Genomic DNA, 13,406 nt, shown 5'->3' on the forward strand with positions numbered 1-13,406 from the left:
CCAATCGAGTCCTTTTGTTTGTGGTCTGCATAAGTCTGACAAAACACATTTAAAGTACCGTCCTCTGGTATCTGACCTCATGGACTCCACACCCAGCCTAGAATAAAACGTTTGCACAGGTCCACTGTTTTTATTCTCGCATGCGAAGGAGTGATAACCACAGGGGGACTCGTTACACTGAACCCATTTTGACCTGATGAGACGTCTACATCCATGAACACGAGCGCAAAGGCAATTTAAATTGACAGTTAAAGCCAATAGTTTAAAGATTTCCGAAGTTTTATTAGTTTGTCTCTGATACAGAGGCTGAGACATAACAATTTGAGTAAACCTTGAAACTGCTGAAAAACTCTTCAGGCTTTTCGAGGTTGATTTCAAACGTTGGGCTTTAGAGGGTGTTTTTTTTTTTTTTTTTTTTCAGCGTCCTTAGGTCTAAATGGATTAAACACGATTATGCACGTGTCATAATAAAACGATATGTCGTAGAATCTACTGTTTTAAACTCCCAGTTCAAGTTCACGTCCTCTCCCTGAGTGCTGACTTGGCAGGAGTGACGAGGGAATAATGGAATGATGTAATAAAGAGGCTTCAAGTGTGTGCTCCGATGATCAAACATGTTTAGTTAACTCCAAACAAAATGTAAGCTGGTTGAGGTTAATGGCATGAATCAACCAATGAAAAAAGGCCTTGCTGCACTTTTGAACCTGAGTGAGAACATCATGTCAGACTGTGTCTCTAAAGCCAGTCTACACTGACAATCTCCTTACTGTATGTCCTAATCAGAAATGACGCATCCAAACTTGTTTGCTTTTTGTACTTCCTGTCAGCGTTTCTGAAACTAGATCATTTTTATTTATTTTTATTTCAAAAACAAAAACACATTTGTCCACAAATCGGTTTATTTTGGTTCATACTGCTGCCGTAAGCCAGATTTGAGTTGACCTTTGACTTCCTGGATAAAGTGAAACTGCTACTAAAAAGAGACAGACAGACAGAAATAGAAAAGCCAGTAGCGGTGGTCCATCAGAGAAATCCTGGCACTGATCGGAGCTCACAGGTCGTGAAACGGGGGAACTGCTCAACATCAAGTTATTGCACCGACATCAGAGTTAAGCTGGACGCACTTCCTGGATAATGTTCTGAAATGAGCCGTGTGTTCTTTGAGATGATTGTATTAACCTGGTGTGACAGCTTTTGGTTTTTTTTTTCTGACATATCCTGAAGGCTGAATACAGAATATGTCATATCAGCAGGAATTAACACAGAAGAACCTGCAGTTAAACTCCTCTGAGCACCGTCACGTTGACATTTGTTTCCTGTCTTATCAGACATTTAGCAGAGATGGTCTTAAGCCCGAGTTTGATTACATTTCTTGCACTCTGATGTCAAACTACCGATCAGTTTATTTGAGGGGATGGTTCACCCGTTGAAACATGAATCTGTGATGACATGATGAGTCTGATATGACTGGGTCATATCTGTCGTAAAAATGTGAAATAATTGTTGAAGTTGGTGCCTTCTCGACGAGAAAAGGCTGAAAGTTTCTTTTTGACCTCGTGGATGATAGACAACAACTCCCAGAATGCACAGCTCCCACAGGTCAGTCCCACTGAAGCTGAGCACTCAGAGATTTACTCACATATGACTTTTCCTCAAATGAAATTGGTGTCTTGGAAGTTCCTGGCAGAAAACAGACACTATGTCTGCGTCCATAGGCAAACAGTCACAGCAGCAACACCACCAGTCTGACCCAGCTCGAGGCGGCACCATAGCAGCTGCCTCATGTGTTGTGGCTCATAGAGATAGCCATGAACATCCCATTTGAGCACAAGACCTTCAAAATCCCCTTCATCCACATCGGTTTGACATTGAAAACATACTTTGTTCTTTTCAGCTTTCTCCACAGAGCTCCCAACAAGATGGCGGGTGTTAATTTTGGATTCTTGCAGTGAGGTCCCGCCCACTGATCTGTAGTAGGTTTGTAGCTTCAGTGGGTCAAAAAACATGTGGAACAAGCGATGTAGTTTCAGCCTCCAGTGTCTCAAAATGAAGATTTTTTTATTATTTGGGGTCATTTTAGGTCCCTGAGTCTCAGGGGAAAATGAGGGCGGGATGCACGACCATTTAAAAATTACTACCAGGTTTATAACGATACAAAACTTAATGCAAATGAAGTGAAGTATCCCTTTAGTTCATTGGACAACTTGCTGTTAAAAAAAAAAAAGCTAATGTAAGCTACAGCTTGACCTTTAATCTCTGGGTCAATTTGTTTTGGATAGGAGGAGAAACTTTTCAATGATCAACAGTAAAGATCCCACTGACAAAACGTGAGTCCAACGTTGATCTCCTTCCCTTTGACTGAGATTCTTTGGAGTAATTTACTGATCGTAAATGATTGATTTGCTGTCATTTATTGGCTCACAGAGACGAAGCAAACATAAACACATTAACATTTGAATAAAGGGAATCAGCGATGAGGAGATGATGATGCGTCTTGTGGGAGCAGAGTGGTGTTTACCTCCTTCAACCATTCAGCATTCCTCGAGCTCAGCGCGCACACACACACAGACACACACACACACACACACACACACACACACACACGCGCACACACACAGACAGACACAGACAGTCTAATCCCGTGAAGGCAGACACAGTCTGATCAGGCTAATCCGTCGTCACCTCCCTCTCCTCTGACCGCTACTTTACCTCCTTGTCACTGGAGACGGGACAGGACAAAAACAGACACAACATGAGGACATAGAGACAGAAAAGACATCGTCATTGTCTCACTTCCTGTTTCTCTCAGTTATTCCCTGAGTCTGTTCATTCATTTATGAATACTTACTTATTTACTGCGGAGCTAAAATGAGTTGAAATCCCAGAGTTGAAATGAAGCGGGTCTTGAAGCTTTAAAGTCAGCTCTTTGACGAGCAGAAATAGATTGACTTCTCTGAACGTTTGCTGGGCATCATGGGAGTTCTGAGCGCGAGTTCGCTTTCATTCGTTAATGTTGTTGATTTTAAGTCGTGAGCAAATGTTGCAGATGTGAGGACAGTTAGCTGTTACAGCCCGGGTCATGTGAGTCAGAGTGATAAAAGCCGTCTACAGAGAGCGTGCGTGCGTGCGCGCGTGATTCTTGTACTATTCAGCCCGTTCAAGGATACCAACGCCTCTATGACGCCTCGCCCTCCCTTTGAATGTCACGGAGGCTTAAAGGGGGGCGAAGTGATCCCACCTCTGTGCCGAGACAGGGTAATGAAACTCAAATTAGAATTATTGCCGCTTTGTCCACAGATGGACATGAATGTATCTTAGTTTGTTAGCTCGATGCTGACACATGATGGAAATTGCCATTAAGAGGCTATCAGATGTAGCATTTAGCATTGCGTTGGTATTTAAGAACGGTCTATTTGACTTCAGCATGTAAAGTTGAAAACAAAATGGGATGTTGTTCTGGTGAGTTGATGTCAGACAAAGCCTTGAGGGTTCACCGGGACACGCGGACATACAGGATCAACACTTGAGTGGTGGAGTGAGACACAGAATGAGAGCAGAGCGAAGACAGCCTCTGAATGCTTCTCTCTTCTGTTGTGACTGCACCAGTGTTGCGTGTTTGCCTGAGTCCTTCCTGAAGCCTCCAATTATCTCCAAATGAGTTGTTGAGGAGATTGAAGGCCTTCAAGGCAGTTATTATGTGTCCTGCTTTTTTTCTTCTTCTTTCTGGTTCATGTTCATGACCTGCTCTGCCGGTCTGGCTTCACATTTCTTTCTCTGGTGATTCTTTCGCAACTTTCCTCAAAATCCAGTAAGAAAACCATTTTTCTGATCGTGTTTTTCATGTGCAGTTTGAATCGCAGCCACAGATAAACATCATGGCGACAGTGCAGCGCTCACTCTCTCTCATCACCTGCACAGTTTACATTTCCTTAATGCGCATGCTGTTCAGATTCATCTGTGTGATGTACGGGGCCACTTTAAAAGTCAGTGTGAATGTATCTGAGATTTTCCTGCAAGACAACTGCCTGATTGTGTTGGAATCAAATATCATGTTAACTGTTCCTATTATTTGATAAAATTGAGGCCTTGCTTTATCATAACCTCTGCCACTGATAAGAAGCTTTGAATTGAGTCCCTCAGAAAAGCTTTCAAATAAAAGACAATGACAAGTAGTCCATACATTTAGGTAGAAAGGTCATGAACAATAAGAATGATTTTCTCCCCCCACATCCCTCCTATAGAGGAGTTCAATACATTAACCACAATGTTTGTATTCTTTGCTGTGGTTCTTCTGTGTTGTCTCCATGTGTGTTTGAGCTTCCTGAGATCCTGGTCTTGTTCATTGATCAAATATATCATCAGGAGAATCGAAATGTGTTACTCAATTTGAAAGAGTTCAAGAGCTGAATAGAAAAACGTTTCCTCCCTGATTCTTTGACCATTGTGAGTGTAGAACAAGGTGTTAAATGGTCCAGTGTGTTAGAAGTTGATGAGCTGTTTGTTTCATGAAATCCAGCAGAGAACAGCTCACGTGAACACAAAAAATACAAAAACTGAACTGAACTTTTTTCCTTCTTCTTCTTCTGCAGATCTGTCCTGACTGACTGCTGAGAGGAGCTGCTTTCTCGCCAGCCTCTTGACCTTTGACCTGAAAGCCGTGCATCCCCACCCCCCACCCCCCTCCACTGCGCCTGTCTGTGTCAGGACCTCTGCTGTGGACTGCTCTTCCACAGGCTGAGCGCTGGTGTCCATGACGAGGAGGACGAGGTGCACACTTGGCTCTGCTGCACCTGTTGAAGTGTGAGAGGAGGTCAGAGGTCATCACACCTGCAGCATATGGACGCAGGAGGGAGGACTCTTTGACTTCTTTAACACTTTCGCCTAGACCTTGAATCCTTGTAAACAGAATCTTTGTGATATAAAATTGAGGATTTCAAGTATTTATTATCTTTTATAAAAGTAGGACTTAAAACCTTCTGAACTTTCTAAAGCTGAAACAGCTAACCCTAACCCTAATCTGGGGTGTCTTGTAATATTTGAACCCAATTTTTACTGTTCTGATATGTGGAACCTCGAGATCATACCAAGCTGAAGATCTGTAAACCGATTGAAGACTTATTTTTGTATTGTGGGGCTTCATATATTGGGCAGAATCCCTCGTTTTCAGAGTTTTCTTCATCGTCCTCTCGTCTGGAGGATATGGCTCTGTCTCTTTCGATGCGAGAACGGACCACGGGAAGTTGACTCCTGGAGGGAGCGAGGTTGAGAGACCCAACGGAAGAGAGCGAAAAAGAAAGAGAAGGAAATATGTCGTGGAAGAGGAACTACTTTGCGTCCGGTGGCGTCGGGAGCGGAGCTGGTGGCGGCGGCGGCAGTGGCGTTGGTGGTGTTGGGACGATGAAGCCTCGCACCATGACTTCCATCGCTCCCAGTAAAGGGCTGAGCAACGAGCCGGGACAGAACAGCTGCTTCCTGAACAGTGCCCTGCAGGTAACACACACGCACACACACACATTTCTTCCTCTTGCATACAGATACTAACAGTGCCTGTCTCTCTGACCTTTGACCTCTGTAGTAAGAGTTGACCTGTTGCTGAGTATCAGTTACAGAACACAGTTTGGAGACATGAAGTATACATTCCTTCAATAAATAATAAGTATTTAATTATTGTGGCGGTTTGATTCCCAGCTCCTGCAGCCTCATGTCCGATGTGTCCTTGGGCAATACACGTAACCCCAAACTGCTCCTGCTGCTTCATCAGCGCCCTATCAATGTGTATGGACGGCATTAATCAATACCGACGCTCTCTTTACATACAGTAGCAGCCTGTGCCGTCAGTGTGTGAGTGGGTGGGTGTGGCCTGCAGTGTCAGAACGCTGCGAGTTGCCAGAAGACTTAAAAAAGTGCGACACAAGCTCAAGTCCATTTACTAGTCGATTGTCGGCTTTTAACTTTTTCATCGATCTCACCAGACTCAGGGAGATCCTCCTAACAATGCCTCACTGTTAGAGTAGTTCATATCAGTGACTGCCTGTACCAGCATTGTGTGCAGGTTCAGAACTGAATATTGTTTGATATCAAATTCAATTTTTTAATTCTGGTTTTGTGGAAACTGAAATTCTCGTTTTTGATGAAAGAACTCGGCATTATTTGTTCACATAATGCATGAGGTGTTCTTGGCTCCTCGTTTAGATTTTCTGTACATTATGTCGAGTACTATAAAGTGTCCTGATACACATCGGCGTATATATTGTGTCATCATGTTCTTACAAATACCCAGCCTTAATAGTTACTTCTCTGTAACATCTGGCCGTCATCGTAAACATCATCACAGATCCTGTCAACTGTCGTCCACACTGAAGGTAGTAACAGGGCAGGGAAGGATCACCTTAAATGGCGACGGTATCGATGGTTTAACTTCACCACGCTGCTGTTGCTGATGCGTACTAAAGATTGCTAACGTTTTTGACAGACGGTACGAAAGAGTTGACATCATTGGGGGGGAGGACATGGACCCTCTGTTACCTTAAAGATTCTTCTCAGTCAGTAACTCCACCATTTTATGCTCCCCTGGTAGGCTCAGTCAGAGCAGCTCTGCTTGAGTGTTTCAAACGCTTTTCTTTGATACACGACGTGAGAAAGAACTGCTTTCAAACTCCCTGCTTCGCCAGTGTCAAAGAGGAGCGGAGCAAAAAGGAGTTTCTAAACAGCTGACTCCAATCTCTCCACCTTTTTAAGGGAGTCGCATAAACAAAAACAGGCCAGAATAAGAGGAGGTTGTAAACACTGTTACGCTGCTAGACATAAACATGTTAGCACGCTGACAATAGCATTAAGCTCAGAGCAACGCTGTGCAAAAGTTCACATCAAAGAGCTAATAGCATGACCGCTAACTCCTGACGTAGCAAGCGCGCTCTAATGGTCCTTCAAATCCCCCTGTGTGTTAGAAGGCATTTTTGTGAGTAATCACATTGATCCTCTGACTAACTGAAGTCACTGTCAGCATGCTTGTTCTGCAGACCGAAGCTTGGAGCCCCACAGAGCTCTTCAAACTGCAGTCCACACCACATTGCCTGCTTTGAGCTAGTCAGTCCTCTGTCTGGTGAACCGCAGCCAGACAGCCGACTCCAACATCTATCTCACACTCGCACATAACTACCGGTCTGATCACTCCTCCGTGTCTGTGTGAGCCTGTAATGAGCGTGTGCAGCTCCAGAGGCTGATCAGCCTGCAGCACCTCCCCGACTGCACATCACACTCATTCATGACTCATCGTCTTTTCAGAGAGGAGGTGTGTATTGTGTTCCTCTACCAGCCGCAACAAAAGGAGCTGAGACTGTGTGTGTGTGTGCGTGTGCGTGTGCGTGTGCGTGTGCGTGTGTGTGTGTGTGTGTGTGTGATAATTACCAGAGTTGATGGTAGAAATGAAGGCTGACTCATTAAACCTGAGGGGGCGGGGCTGCTGAAATGACAGGCTGAGGAGGAAACAGTCATTATAGCATTTAACTGGAGCTTACAGCCACAGAGGCTTAGGCTGCCATCACACTGTAAGCCGAAATGCTCAGTTCTGATTTTTTGCTCAGATCAGATTTTTTTGTTTGGCTGTTTTCATTGATTTTGAAACATTAACCCAGACTCCTGTACATAGGAATAATCCAAAGTGCTTCAGGAACTAATAGCCACTACTAGCATAAGATGACCAGCTGCAGAGGTATGTTTTTAGTATTTCGCTGCCATGATTCGTTAGTCATTAGCATCTTTGAAATTAAGGGCACAGTATTTATTACTGCCATTTTTTTTTCAATCTTAACTATCAAGCCTTCTTTTTTTCTCCAATAAATTCACATTGTCAATGAATTGTTTGAACAAATAGAACGTAGTAGAGGATTTAAGTCTAAATTCACATCTGAAAAGAGTTTTACAATTTGACTGAATTTCACCCGAAACACTGAGAGAACATCAAACCTGATATGAGGGTTGTGATGTCCTGGGTTATTATATAGAGAGCGCATCACTGATCTCTCCTGCATGAGTCCTCTGTGGGCCCGTCTAACATCATGAATAGTGTCAATAAGTAGGCCACAGCAGCCAAGACTGTCACAATAGTACACTCTAGTGATGTAACTGCACAACAGCTCTGTCGCACACTTGCCTTTAGAACGCATTTCATTTCATACATAAAAATGAAATAAACTCAAGTTTTAAATTCTTTAAATATCAAATCAATTTAAACTGGTCAGTGTCTCAAAGGCAGTATCCAGTTAAAAGAAGTTCATTTCTATAAACTATTACTGGTACTTTACTTGACTGATGATTTCATAGGAGTAGACATTGTTTTTCTGTAAGGCAGTACCAGCACGTCTCGCTGTGTGACTCTGATCCTGCATTCAGTCTGAAAGCAAACGATCGGCCCCAGGAATCAGTCTGCCGCCCTGCAGGATCTGAATTCCTCCTGAGCCCAGTGTACCGTGAACACTCTCACTTCCTCATGACTCCTCTTCACCGGCCTGACCCCCATCAGCTCTTTGGCCCGCCGTCCGCTCATCGGCACTCGTCACTGTTGGCAAACGTCAAACCAAAGTGGTCAAAAGGATTGTGTGCCTGCAGCCAGCTGAGCTGAGATGAGCTGAGAGGAAGCGGCGTGGTGTGTTGTTGGATGAGAAGAAAAAAAGTGAAGAGGCAGAACATCGCGGTAACGAGCAGCTGAGGCTTTCATCTGTTCACATACGTTCACCCTCTCCTTCCTCCCTGCTGCTCAGGAATGAAGCTGTCGAAGAAATATCCGCCCAAACTCAAATCCCCCCAGAAGTTGTGTTGAGATGTGGGATGAACACGAGTACAACAATAAACCATGTCCAATGACTAAAAAGACTAAAAAATACAGCACTCCAAACAGATTTAGATCAAATATGACTCACTGCATCATTAGGGTTGCAAATAGGTACATTTCCGGAAACTTCCCATGGGAAGTTAAGCTTGGGAATTTTGGATATATTCCAAATCAGAAACTTTTTTCATGGGACCCCATATTATCATCCAAACTGACTTCCCTTTATGTATAGTCCACAGGCTAAAATGTGTATCTTCAGTAGTCTCGTGACCTGGACTCAAAGTGTGGTCCAGGGGTGCACGTGATGGAGGAGTGCACAGTGCATGTAAGGGGGCGTGGCCTCAACAGGTCTGCAATATACAGTGTGCTATGTGCATGTGATTGAGGAATAGCGTCAATATTCAAGTGTACCTGCATGAAATCAGTTTTTTGTTTTTTTAAAATCAAGATTAAGCTAAAAAACATTTTTTCCCCAACTATATTTAAGTCCCCTGTTAAGAGTCAGACTTCAATTTGATAAATTCCTGATTTATTCCCGTGGAAAGTTTCCAACTTTGAAAATTCCAAGAATTTTGCAACTCTACACTACCTCATGACTCCTCACTGGCCTTTAAGAGATGAATGAGGGTCACATGAACAGAAGGAGAGGACGGCAGATAGAAGTGAAGCCTTCAATGAATCCTGCATTGACGTCTCCATTATAAGATATTCTTTGTTATACTTTTTCATAGAATCGCTGTATCGTGATATTATTGTTAACATGGGCCATGGATTGTGTTACCATAGTGACATATCCTATGACATATTTCTGACCTCTATGTAATTTTATGTCTACAGGTCCCAAACGGGAAAATGCAAATATCTGCAGATAAAAGTGTTTGGTTGTTAATTAATGTATAAACACATTATCCAGACAAATCTGTTCATAATGGGGCTCATCAGGATTCAACTGGTGTTATTTTAACATATTTATCTTTAGCGTATATCTCATCTGGCCTCCATCAGGTTTTCCTTCACCGGCTGCTTTCGACCATCTGTCCCCGTCACTGTTGTTTGTTATTTGCTGCAGGACGTTGCAGATGTGAAAGAGGACAGTTTGTGTCAAACAGCAGCTTGTATTGAACACACCTCCTTCAGATATTTAAAAAATGAATTCAGGTTCAGGGTGCAGCCAGCCTGGCTCCCGCCTGGACGACAAGCCCCTCGCTCCTTACACTCAGGAACATCTCACCAGATGTGTTTGAATCACATTTAGAAGTCGTCCCTCTGAAGCCATATTCACATCTGAGCTCTGTGCATTAGACTGTCTGAGGGTTTCAAATGTCTGCTGCAACTTCTTGAGACATTTGCGTTCTCACACGCAGCTTCTGAGTCTGGATCAGTTCAGGAGTTTAGCATACGCGGGGGGTGGTTAGGGTTGGGTTAGGATTAGTGTGTAGGACATTATGTAGTGTTATTTTATGTTGTGTGGGTCAAGGACCTTCAATAAACTTGATCATCAACTTCTTCAGTGTGCAGTTTGATCAGCGTGAGTTTGGCAGAAAACAGAATGTCAACTATGCTAATTATTTTAAAATGCAAAAAACGGGCTGGAAAGCAATAAACTGTCCTCCTGTCCTGTGTGATACAGTCACAGAATCACTGGTGCTGAATCTCTCTGTTTGAAGAAATACTGCACCTTTAATGTATTTTTCCGGACTTACAACAGGAATCCTCATCGTTAAGTGTGATGTATAAACCTGCAGCAGGTTTTAAGTCTCAGCACATGAATAAACCGACTCCAGAGGTGTTAAATGAGGTTATACGCCGACTAGTTTACGTACGAAAGAAAAGCTGTCTTTTAACATTGGTGTGTTAGCCTTTAAACACGTTTTCATATTTGGGATCCAAAGTGGTTTAAAACATCTGCAGATACATTGGTGAAAATAATCCTGTAGCGACCTTCAAACTCTCTGAAAAAACACGTTGTACACTTTGTGCTGAAAACATGTTTGTTACCTGCCTGGGCTGCTCAACGCTGCAGCTTCCTCCTGCAGGAACAAAGCAGCATATTGGTCCTGGTTGGGGGTGTGTGTGTGTGTGTGTGTGTGTGGGTGGGGGGGGGACAGGAAGAGCAAACAAACACACCCAAAGTGCTGACCCTACAGTATGTTTCACAGAGGACGCATGTCCAATGATTCATCATATTCTCCCAGCTCTCGCTCACATTTGTTGATGTTTTTCCTTTTTTAAAAACGAACATTTTTAAAGAGAAGCTTTTCAAAACACTTTAATCACTGAATCTTCTTTAGGCTTACTGACGTGTGTGTTGTGCTGTGCTGTTTTCATCTCAAGCATTAGGTGGGATTAGTTACACACACAAAAGAGGCTGATTTTATTTAAGGTGCTCAGATAGAAATGTCTTAGTTTGAAAGATACCTGATCGGGTGGAGGCTCAGTGGTAGAGTGGGTCGTCTCGGAAGGTTGCGGGTTCAATTCCCAGCTCCCCCATGTTCGATATGTCCTTGGCGAAGACACTTAACCCCAAGTTGCTCCTGCTGCTTCATCTGCGGTGTATGAATTTGTACGACTGGATTAGTTACTACTGATGGACACTTTACATGGGAGCCTCTGCCGTCATGTGTGGACGGGTCGGAGTGACCTGCGCTGTTAGAGCGCTCTGAATATTCAGGAGAATAGAAATTCACTAAACAAGCTCAAGTCCACTCACCATTTATCGTTTGATGTTTTCTCTCTGTTGACGGTCAGGATTTGTCTTAATGTGACTTCTTGACACAGAGAGACTCATATTACTCGGATGAAACCAAAAAGGCCAAAATAACAGTTGGATTTATAAAAGCCCAGTTGTGTTTATGAATCTTTCATTCGTGGATGTCCAGTGTTTGTCTTTTTTCGTCCTTCCCTCTGGATGTTGTGGAGTCTAAATACAGCCATCATCTCATCTCCAAACTAAGTGGAGGGAGCTTTAAACATGACTGCAGGGCCGACTCCTCTGACCTCCACACCGGATGTTTTTGAAAACCCTTCTCATAAAGAAAGTGATGAAAACATTTCTGCATGTCTGGATTCCAGCCGCTCAGCAGGAGAGATTTCACTTACTTCTGGAGAAATCCTTTCACCTGCAGAAGAAAGTGTCCTGTTTGTGATGTTGAGAAGAGACTCAGTGTGTTACATAACGCTTTAATGATGCAGCTTCAGCTCTGTGATGCTGTGAACTGTTGCTCCTCAGTTTGGGATGTTTTCTGATCCTGTTATGAAACTTCTGGCTCCCTTCACACGCTGCTGTCACAGCTGCTTAAAATCCTGTGTGTGCGTGCGCGTGTGCATGTGTGTATGCGTGTATGTGTGTGCATGCGGATTGATTCCTGCAGGCTGGACTGAACCTTCGGCCCATAAAAATCCCTTCAGAAGCTGGTACAGCTTGCAGTTCTACCTGAACCCTGCCAGAGCTTTATTTGACACGTCGCAGTTGATTCAAATTCTTTTTTCTTTTTTTTAGGATTTAAACGTTAGCACAGCCAAGACACTGCTTCAAATGTCTTCAACATGACATCTCATAACAACAACAACAATGGACTCTAATCAAAATCATGATTTCAGGGAGGTTGATGAAGGTTGAGACTCCTGCTCCTGGTCTGTTTCCTGTCCAAACTGAGAGCAGAGAAACAAACCAGAAGAAAGGGAAATGAAGTTATGCAGAGTGACAGGAAACTTAATCTAATAAAGAATTAATTATGCTGATGATTATGTAAATCTGACACATCTGATAAATTATGATAAACTTGTTCTATCAAGTATCATAATCTTGGGCTTTCTGGTAAAGATTGCTTCTTTAATCCTGTTTCATCCTCGCTGTGAGGGTACAAAGTAAACACATCTTCAAATTTCTTTCTTTCTTTCTTTTTTTTTTTTTAAAGTGGATTCTCATTTTTTTCATAAACCAGCGATGCTTTCTCTCTCAGCTGCACACATTCTAACCAGTGGATGGAGGTCTCAGTATAATGGCCAAGCTTTCACACCATTTGAATTAGGGGGGGGGGGAGTCAAGATTGTTATCTCCTTAGATTTGTAAATGGATTCATTACTTCCAAAAATGAAATCAGTCACTCTCTGCAAAGTGCAAAACTAAATATCAGTCGCAAAGAAATTCAGGTAGTCACAAAGAAGACCAGAGTAAATCCAGGAGTATGTACTCAATCAAAAAAAGATTTTGAACCCATTGATCTATGAGTCCTGAATCGTTTTGAATCGAAAATAGACTCTGAATCAAATGGTGAGCCTAAGATTCAACATCGAACTGTGAGACTGTGATCTTCTCTTAATTGGTGCCATTTTTTATTTTTTTGTAAAAACAACAACAACAACAACAACAACACCTGCTGTTTGGACATCAGATTCTGGAGGAGTATGTTGCCAACATTAATTTCTAATCATGAAGAACAGAGAGACACCTTGAGTTACAGTTTTAATGCACATTGTATGTCAAATCCTGAAGACAAAATCTATGTTTAGTGCGCTGGCTTTGATTCATTAATGGCTCCCACACTCTCTCTCACACACACACACACACACACAC

The 13,406-nt window shown here is 42.9% G+C and overlaps 1 protein-coding gene across 4 annotated transcripts in view; it reads left to right on the forward strand.

The window, feature by feature from the left end:
- usp54a (ubiquitin specific peptidase 54a) overlaps nucleotides 1-13,406 on the forward strand; it is a 202,013-nt gene that overhangs the window by 164,330 nt on the left and 24,277 nt on the right. For all 4 annotated transcript variants that reach the window (XM_079362145.1, XM_079362146.1, XM_079362147.1 and 1 more), the window contains exon 2: nucleotides 4,939-5,490. In XM_079362145.1, coding sequence (XP_079218271.1) covers nucleotides 5,308-5,490 — 183 coding nt within the window. In that variant the 5' untranslated portion in view covers nucleotides 4,939-5,307. The remainder of the gene's footprint in view (nucleotides 1-4,938; nucleotides 5,491-13,406) is intronic.

The sequence above is a fragment of the Symphodus melops genome (assembly GCF_947650265.1).
Source record: "Symphodus melops genome assembly, chromosome: 15".
NCBI lineage: Eukaryota > Metazoa > Chordata > Actinopteri > Labriformes > Labridae > Symphodus > Symphodus melops.